At 32.4% G+C, this 8,315-nt stretch overlaps 2 protein-coding genes across 2 annotated transcripts; both read left to right on the top strand.

Annotated features, from left to right (window-relative positions):
• Positions 1-608: 608 nt before the first annotated feature.
• On the top strand, positions 609-2,365 carry LOC124831416 (uncharacterized). The gene is made up of 5 exons (XM_047305420.2): positions 609-1,181; positions 1,319-1,558; positions 1,827-1,892; positions 1,973-2,038; positions 2,136-2,365. The coding sequence occupies exons 1-5, from the start codon at positions 609-611 to the stop codon at positions 2,232-2,234; spliced, it is 1,044 nt and encodes a 347-aa protein (XP_047161376.1). The 3' UTR covers positions 2,235-2,365.
• A 3,739-nt stretch (positions 2,366-6,104) lies between these two features.
• LOC124831422 (transcription factor bHLH84-like) lies at positions 6,105-8,034 on the top strand. The gene is made up of 5 exons (XM_047305428.2): positions 6,105-6,774; positions 6,909-7,163; positions 7,281-7,346; positions 7,436-7,501; positions 7,621-8,034. The coding sequence occupies exons 1-5, from the start codon at positions 6,202-6,204 to the stop codon at positions 7,717-7,719; spliced, it is 1,059 nt and encodes a 352-aa protein (XP_047161384.1). The 5' UTR covers positions 6,105-6,201; the 3' UTR covers positions 7,720-8,034.
• The last annotated feature ends 281 nt before the right edge of the window (positions 8,035-8,315 follow it).

Genomic DNA, 8,315 nt, shown 5'->3' with positions numbered 1-8,315 from the left:
GACATCAAACAACACAGTCCGAATCAAAATTAAATTAGGAATTTAGAATGTTGGACAGACATGAGACACCCCTTCAATTTCCCCATATCAATGTCATTTTCGTTCTTTCTGTCCAACACAAATAGTTCTTGTTAAATTAATATCATATTCTGGGCCAGCAATCACATTTTTCATTCTTTTTTTTGTCTCTAACGAATCAACTCCCACACTAGTCTCATTCAGCAACACTTTGATCATTGCATTTCACCTGAGAGGGAAGTTATAAGCTCATTCGAGGGTTATTATTTTAATAAAAATCAATACCATTAGCCGAATCTTTTAATGTGTATATGGTCTGGTCAAGAACTAGTGGAAATAATTTCAGGGTATTAATTAGTACTTTGTCAGCGCTTAATTATTTCCAATGGTTTTGGGATCTTTTTCGATAGATGGAACCAATCCCATTTTGGCATTACCTGAGGTTGTTAGGTATAAATGTACCAGTACTGTCTTCTCACTTTTCACATCCCTTGAATACTGAAACAAAACCCAGTTTCTTCAGTTTTTGCATACTGTCACACTAAAACAAGAGAACCCTTCCTTCTCATAGATTTTAAACCAGAAGTAGAATGGAATCTTCTCAACAGATTTCCGAAGAATGGGGTTCTCTTTGTGGATTGCACACAACTGAAGAAGCTGACTTTATGGCTCAGTTGTTTGGTGGTACTCACTGTTCTGTCACAGAAAAGCACCACGGAAATACCACTTTTGGCTTTTGGCCGGCCCATGAATCCACAACAGTGACCATGAAAGCCACTAATAGCAACTCATACTTCCTTCCAAATGTTACAGACATTAATTTATGTTTCTCACAAGGGAGTAGCTCCAGCATTGACAGTGGTAATAGTGTATTGTCCACTACAAGTAGTGGACCCTACTACTGTGATCCAGCAACAAACTTTGACTCTGTGTCCATGGCCTTTTTCCTGGGAGATGCTCAATTCAGTCCCCATAGTTTTCACTGTTATGATAACTCAATAAATGAAAACACTGATGAAGAGTCAAGTCTAGACCCAGTAGCTCTTGCTGACAACAATTTGCAGGCTAAGAGGGAGTATGAGATGATGGTTTCTGAATATGCACACGAGGACAGAAGTGAAAACCTGGAGAATCTAACAAAAAGGCTTAGGAACTCAAAAGAGGTAGAGATAGAATAATTAATACCGAGCTAAAGTTCTGTTACCTAGTGCCATATTTCTACTCTCCTTTTTTCCCTTCAGAATATTGAGTTATGTTGTTTACTTGTGTTGGACTCTGATCATGATTGTATTATCTGTAGGTCTCAAAAACATTGAGGAATACCAAGTTGAAGAAAAATTCAAAATCTGCTTCGATGAACAAGAATGAAGATGACAGAAGCTTGAACCTCGAAGGGCTCGGCTGTTTTTCACAGGGTGACTCTAATGCTTCTCTGAAGCCAAATGGAGGAGCATTGAAAGATCCTGCACCTCCCAGTTTGCTTAGAAAATCAAGAGCAACTAAGGGTCCTGCTACTGATCCACAGAGCCTCTATGCAAGAGTAAGTCACCCATTAGAAGCACATTTCAATGAAATCACAATGACAATTGCAAATGTATGATCACTGTGCTAATAATAACAAGATTTTTAGAATTTATTCAACTGCATAAGGACTGTAATTATCGCTACATCAGTCGCATTCATTCTGATATCAGAGACTGTGATGAAATTACGATTTAAAAATCTCAACAAAAAATATGGTTTTTGTTCTTAATTAAATAAACATATTTTATTAAGCCTAAAAGGAAATTTTGTACTGGGTTGTGCAGAAGAGAAGAGAAAGAATAAATGAAAGGCTGAGAATACTGCAAAATCTTGTCCCCAACGGAACTAAGGTAACTCTCTCTGTTCATTGAACTGTTGCCCACAATTGGTCAGTGTTCAAATTCTCATGTTCTGTCTTCCTAAACTGTAGGTGGATATCAGCACCATGCTTGATGAAGCAGTGCAATACGTTAAGTTTTTACAGCTCCAAATCAAGGTAACGATTAGGAAAACCTTCTCATTACATTTTTTCAAAGATCTTCATTTTACATTAAGATTGTGATTATTAATTCATTTTGATTTGGATGAAACAGCTTCTGAGCTCTGACGATATGTGGATGTATGCCCCAATTGCTTACAATGGTATAAACATTGGACTTGACCTCAGTATTTCTCCGACCAAAGGAAGATGAATTAATGTGATAGTATAGCAATTAAAGAGGTTACAACATTTCATTAACTTAGATTGTCTCTGTATGATGTTTTAGTCTATTCATTTCTGTAATGCCACTCAATCCTGCAAACTATGGACAGCATTCATTAATCAAACAAGTCCTTTCAAGAAACCGGACACCAATGTGTTAACTTTGCTGATAAAAAGTACCAATTTCTCTTTACTTTCTAATGTTTCATGCAAATCAATGTTTTTACATATTACTGATTTGAGTTCGCTGAGTAAAAACTTGGATCCCGTGCTATAGTTAATCTAAAAAAACTCTGTTTTTAAAGTTACCTTATCAATAATTAATTTTAATAAAAAAAACATGTAACTATCTTTAATAGATCTTTTAGTAAAATCTCGAATTATAATATTATCAACAGAAAAAAAAATATAGTTAAGAATATGCTACACCTTATTATGAACAAAATATATAGTACTTCAAATCGGTAACAATAAAAAAGTATCTTTTCAACTCAAAAGAATTAAGGAAAGACTTTTCTTAAGTTCAAATTGCTTTCACTTAAATCAACAACATTTTGTCATTCATTCTTTATTTGGATCTGCTAAACTTGCTTATTTATTTTATTTGATATTAATAAGGGGGTGGTACTTGCTTATTTATTTTATTTGCGTACGGAATATGATGTTCATATTTATAATTATATAATGCTTTTTCCAAAAGAATTAATTTATTATTGAATAAATACACGTCGGTTCTGATTCTAAACCCGTGCTACGTATTCAATTATTGGATTGTAACTACATTTTTAATATAACGGATTATTCTTTAGCAAGAATAATTAAATTTAAATATATTTTTTTGTTCCTATAAACTATGGAGCTGAAAATAAATATATATATATATATATATATATATATATATATATATATATATATATATATATATATATATATATAACGGCTAAAAATATAATCAAATTAAATAAATTAGGAAGACAATGTATTTAAATTAAATAACTATATATAGGAATGATGAACTGTCGAAGGTCTTTCGGAGCACCTTATATGCAAACATGTTAACAAGTTCTACTAAAGATTCGTATTGAGGAGAGGATATACATTGAATCTAAAGTTGATAGTAACTTAATATGATATGATGTGTTATCTGTACAACAAAAGAGAGAAAATTTGAATACTAAATCATAATTATAATTAAATAAGAAAATAAGACAAAATAAATCATGGAATATAAGGAAATGCTGAAACAAATCATAAGAAATAAATTTAAAGTATTCTAAATTATTTTATGATACCGTTTAATACATATTTTTCAAGTATTATAATATTCCCATTTTTTAGTATGTTGTCACCTCGAAGATTGAGAATACTTACAGCTCCAACAAGATTCAACTCCGATTTTATGTCTCCTTGTTTAGGGTCATGATTCACATCAAGTACTAAAAGTGGATCTTAATTAATAATATTGAAATAATTAAAATAATACACTCAAAATTTTTACTAACAATTTGGTAAATCAAAAAATAAATAATTATTACTAAAATTTATATATTTAATTACTGTTACTAATAAAACAAAAATAAATAATTACATCATTGATATCATGTTTCTTATAATATGAAAAAATTAAATTTGTGTTATTTTCATTTACATAGATAATTTTTTTTATCACTTTTAAAATACTAAAAAAATACAAAACTAATAATTTAGTACCAAGTGGGACAATAGATTATTATCTTTTTTTTTCTCTTCAAAATGAAACAAAACAATTAAGAAATTAGAACATAAATAATGTGCTTGTATTTATCTTTCTTTTTTATCAAAAAAAAAAACATGTTAAAGAGTGAAAGATGAACACTAACACAAAAATATGATTATTATGTCTAGCAATTAACATCTGACTATGTAGATATCATACTTGAAGCGATGGTTAGATGCAAAACCCTTTATATGTAATCTTGACGTTACTTTCATCACTTGCTTCTTCACAACAGTGTGAACAACCTCATACGAGGAGCACGAACTTCATTATTGGTTAGTTTTCTTTGATTTTTATTCTTTTAATACATAACTTTCCCTTAGTTCTCTTATATTTTGAAAGAAGGAAAAAAAAAGTTAAATTTACTTCTCCCACAAACGTAAAAAAATCTGAAATAACAAAAGTAAAATACTTTTATTTTGTGTCAATGAAAAAGGTAAATAAATCAACAAACAAATAAAAAATATATATCCGTATTTTATGATATTGAATGTGATATTTTACTATTTATTGACATTAAATTACATTTTTTATAAAAAAAATTAAAATCTTTCTAATTTAACTCTCATGAATTCTCATTATGCATATACAAAATTTTTAAAATCTAAGGGCATATCATCTTCCCACATCCAAGAAGATATGCTTCTGAGTACTAACAACATGGTGAATCACAAACTCATAATCGTGATAAATTTATTCTTGGGGTTAAAAACAAACATTTATATATTTATCAATTTGAAAGAAGTATAAAATAACGTAATTTTAACAAGTATATATTTGTTAACCATAAATTGACCAACTATTTTAAAACATTTAAATTTAATATTTATTGCGGCACTTTTAGTACATGTCATGCAACTTTTTTATGAACCACAAAGTGTAGGCCAATTTTTAGTTAAAATAATTAAGATAATAATAACACTGTAATTAATGTCTTGGCTAAGGCTTTGTAGCATGAGAGATCTTATGTGTAACAATCTTAAATTGGAGTGTAAGAGGAAGAAGAATCTTAAGGCAGTGTTCCAATCTCTGATCTAACCAAACGGGCACTCACGAACTCACAAAGGATATATAAAATACAGCAAATCTTGTTAATCATCCATATGTCGAGGAATATATTGTTGTCCATATATTCCAACATCTTAAACATAAATATAAACATAAAATACGACAGAGAATGTTGAACACTGCCCTGAAGCCAGAAGTGATATTATTATACAAATCGTTAATTGTGCCATTGTTTCATATCTGGATTATAGCCCAGATTTCCCAACTCAGCATTACGATAAAATGCTGAACTGGGCACAAGAATCTCGCATTATATCGATCCACGAATGTTTGCAAAATCTAGAACTGAAAACTGAGTTGAACAATGAAGAGAATGTGGTAGGTTTTTAACAGCTCTAGAGGGGACAAAAACACAGTTAGCAGATAATGCTGTCTAGTTTTGAAAACAGTTTTCAGAATGGAAGACTTACCACCACGATCTCTCGCCGTCCTTCTTGCATACGTCATTTTGTATTTTGTCTAATACATAATTTATATAATATCATATTCTGGGCCAACCCCACGTCGGTCTCACTATTAACAGGTGTAATTCTCTTTGTACAACCCTCCAAATCTCCTCATTCTCATTCACAAATACTTTTATATTCTGCTTCTCTCTCATCCGTGGAAGGAATTTTCAGGTCTACCAATTTTGTACAGGGCTTCCTGAACAATGATATATTCATATTCTAATGAAAAACGAATAATTGATCCAGTGGATGAAGGTATGGTCTGGAACACAGGTTTACTTGGTGTTCTAAAGATTGGTTTTGACGGTGTTAAAATAATTTTCATCAGTGCAAGTCTCATCCCTCTGACAAAAATTAATCATCTGTTCTGAATTACTCCGTGAAAAAAAGATACTTACGAAAAGGGACCTCTTAAATTATAGCTTAAAAGTGGTCCCATCAAGAACTTTTGCGTATTGATTTAAGGGTGTAGGACTTTGTCAGATGCTAATTATTGCCAATTATGAATTGAGATATTTTTATATGGATGAAGTCAATCCTTAGTGGTATATGATTTATACTTGTTGGGTATAAATAGAGTACAGTTCTCATTCTATAGGTGGGGTTCTTCTTCAATAACAGTAGAAGAAGAAGAAGAAGAAGAAGAAGAAGAAGAAGAAGAAGAGTCACACCCAAGAAAGAAAATGGATCCTACTGAGCAAATTTCTGAAGAATGGAGTTCTCTCAGTGGTTTTTGCACTGCTGAGGAAGCCGACTTCATGAGCCAGTTGCTTGACAACTGCTCGCTCCCTGAAAATCTGTGTGGAAATTTCCACTTGGGAATTCCGTCTGCGACATGGCCTGGCCATGAATCAACAATACTGACCGTGACAAGCATCAATGACAGTCCATATTTTCCTACAACCGCTGATAATAGTAATAGTAATTATTTATGTTTTTCACAAGGAAGTTGCTCCACTTCTGATAGTAGCAATATATTTCCTGCTACAAGTGGCAATAAACACTGCTTGAATGACCCAGTAGCCAACATTGGCTACGTGTCCATGGGTTTTGCCAAGTTCAGCCCATATAATGTACAAGGGAGTGACAGCCAACAGATGAATGAAAACACTGATCAAGATTTATGTCCAGAGGTTATTGCTGACAAGAACTCGCAGGATCACCAGGAATGTGAAGTACTAGTTTCTGAAGCAGCAACAGAGGATATAACCACCAATCTGGAGAAGTCGGGAAAAAGATCCAGGGGCTCAATGCAGGTAGAATAACACAAATTATTACTGATGCTGTTTCTTTGTCCTATAATAGTATGGTTATGTAAGCATTTCCTTTTCCAGCAGATATTTTTTGCGGTTCTTCTCATCATGATTTGATGATTTTTACTTAATGGTAGGTACGAAAGAGCAAGAAAAATGCTAAATCCGTGAAGAAACCAAAATCTGATTCAATAAGTAACTCTGAAGAGGGTAGAAGTCCTGATCTTCAGGGTTGCTGCTCAGATGATGATGACTCCAATGCTTCTCAAGAGCTAAATGGAGGAGGATCTCCAAATCTGAGCCTGGAGGATTCTACATCCCTTAAGTTGAAGGGGAAAAAATCAACAGCTAGTAGAGGTTCTGCTACTGATCCACAAAGTGTATATGCAAGGGTATGTATTTCATCAAATTAATCCATTCTAACAATTCTATGATCTTTCATTGTTGTCAATGTACTGTAAAGTGTAAAGGATGTGATCTCAAGAAATTTTCCTTTTTGCACAACGCAGAGAAGAAGAGAAAGAATAAATGAAAGATTGAAAATCCTACAAAACCTTGTCCCGAACGGAACCAAGGTAGATTTCTCAATCAATATCAAACTACTGCCAAAGTCAAACAAGTGGTTGACTTAAGATGCTGAATTTTGGTTCCTCGTGAATTGCAGGTGGATATCAGCACCATGCTTGAGGAAGCCGTTCAATATGTGAAGTTTTTACAGCTCCAAATTAAGGTAACAACTTTAGTTGAGATTCTCCTTTCTTTACTCTGCATCCAAATTTTAGTTCAGTATGAAAGATTTTTGTTATATCGTATATAAGATAGAGACTCATTATGATTTGAATTTAACAGCTTCTGAGCTCTGATGATCTTTGGATGTACGCTCCTATTGCTTACAATGGAATGAACATTGGACTAGACCTCAATATTATCCCAACCAAACAGCCATAAGTATCTTGCATAGCAATTAAAAGGTGATGCAGCAGCAATTTGGTAGCTGCCTTTTGTGACGTTTCTATTATGTTCATAAGTATGTATTAACTGCCATTTGATCATAAGGAAGTTTGAGATTTTTTTATTCATGAAGCAAGAGATTGATTAATCAAGCCAACCTTGTGTATTTTTTAACCACGAGAAGTCATTTTCGGCTGATTTCCTGGTTCTTTACTACTCATACTTTTAACTATGTTCGGTTTCACCTTACATATAATGTTTTTTAATATACGGTGACTCTTGCTACTTACAATATTGAATGAGATTGAGTTTGATCCTCTGTGGAAATAATTTTTATCAGATTTTACTTATTTTGAAGTCAAACTAGATTAATCTGAGACAAGGTTTTAGAATATTAATGGAAATAAAAAGAAGAGTAGTTTTCTTCAAAAAGAAATTCTGATCTGGTTTCAATGCGTAACGTTAAAGATTCATGAGGACAAGATGTTCAGAGAACTAAAGACGCAACAGCAACAAGATTATAGAAAATCATTGTTATAAAAATTTACACAAGTAATAAGAGACAAAAACAAGGTGTTTTTGTAATTAGAAGT

The sequence above is a fragment of the Vigna umbellata genome, chromosome 8 (assembly GCF_029865625.1).
Source record: "Vigna umbellata cultivar VRB3 chromosome 8, Vumbellata_1.0, whole genome shotgun sequence".
NCBI classification, from domain to species: domain Eukaryota; kingdom Viridiplantae; phylum Streptophyta; class Magnoliopsida; order Fabales; family Fabaceae; genus Vigna; species Vigna umbellata.
The sequence above is the reverse complement of the archived record's forward strand: the minus strand, read 5'-3'. Positions and strand labels throughout refer to the sequence as shown.

Coding starts and splice junctions, on each gene's coding strand:
- LOC124831422 (XM_047305428.2), top strand. CDS start 6,202: ATGGATCCTACTGAGCAAATTTCTGAAGAATGGAGTTCTCTCAGTGGT. Junction 7,164..7,280: donor CACAAAGTGTATATGCAAGG/GTATGTATTTCA, acceptor TGCACAACGCAG/AGAAGAAGAGAAAGAATAAA. Junction 7,347..7,435: donor TTGTCCCGAACGGAACCAAG/GTAGATTTCTCA, acceptor CGTGAATTGCAG/GTGGATATCAGCACCATGCT.
- LOC124831416 (XM_047305420.2), top strand. CDS start 609: ATGGAATCTTCTCAACAGATTTCCGAAGAATGGGGTTCTCTTTGTGGA. Junction 1,559..1,826: donor CACAGAGCCTCTATGCAAGA/GTAAGTCACCCA, acceptor TGGGTTGTGCAG/AAGAGAAGAGAAAGAATAAA. Junction 2,039..2,135: donor TTTTACAGCTCCAAATCAAG/GTAACGATTAGG, acceptor TGGATGAAACAG/CTTCTGAGCTCTGACGATAT.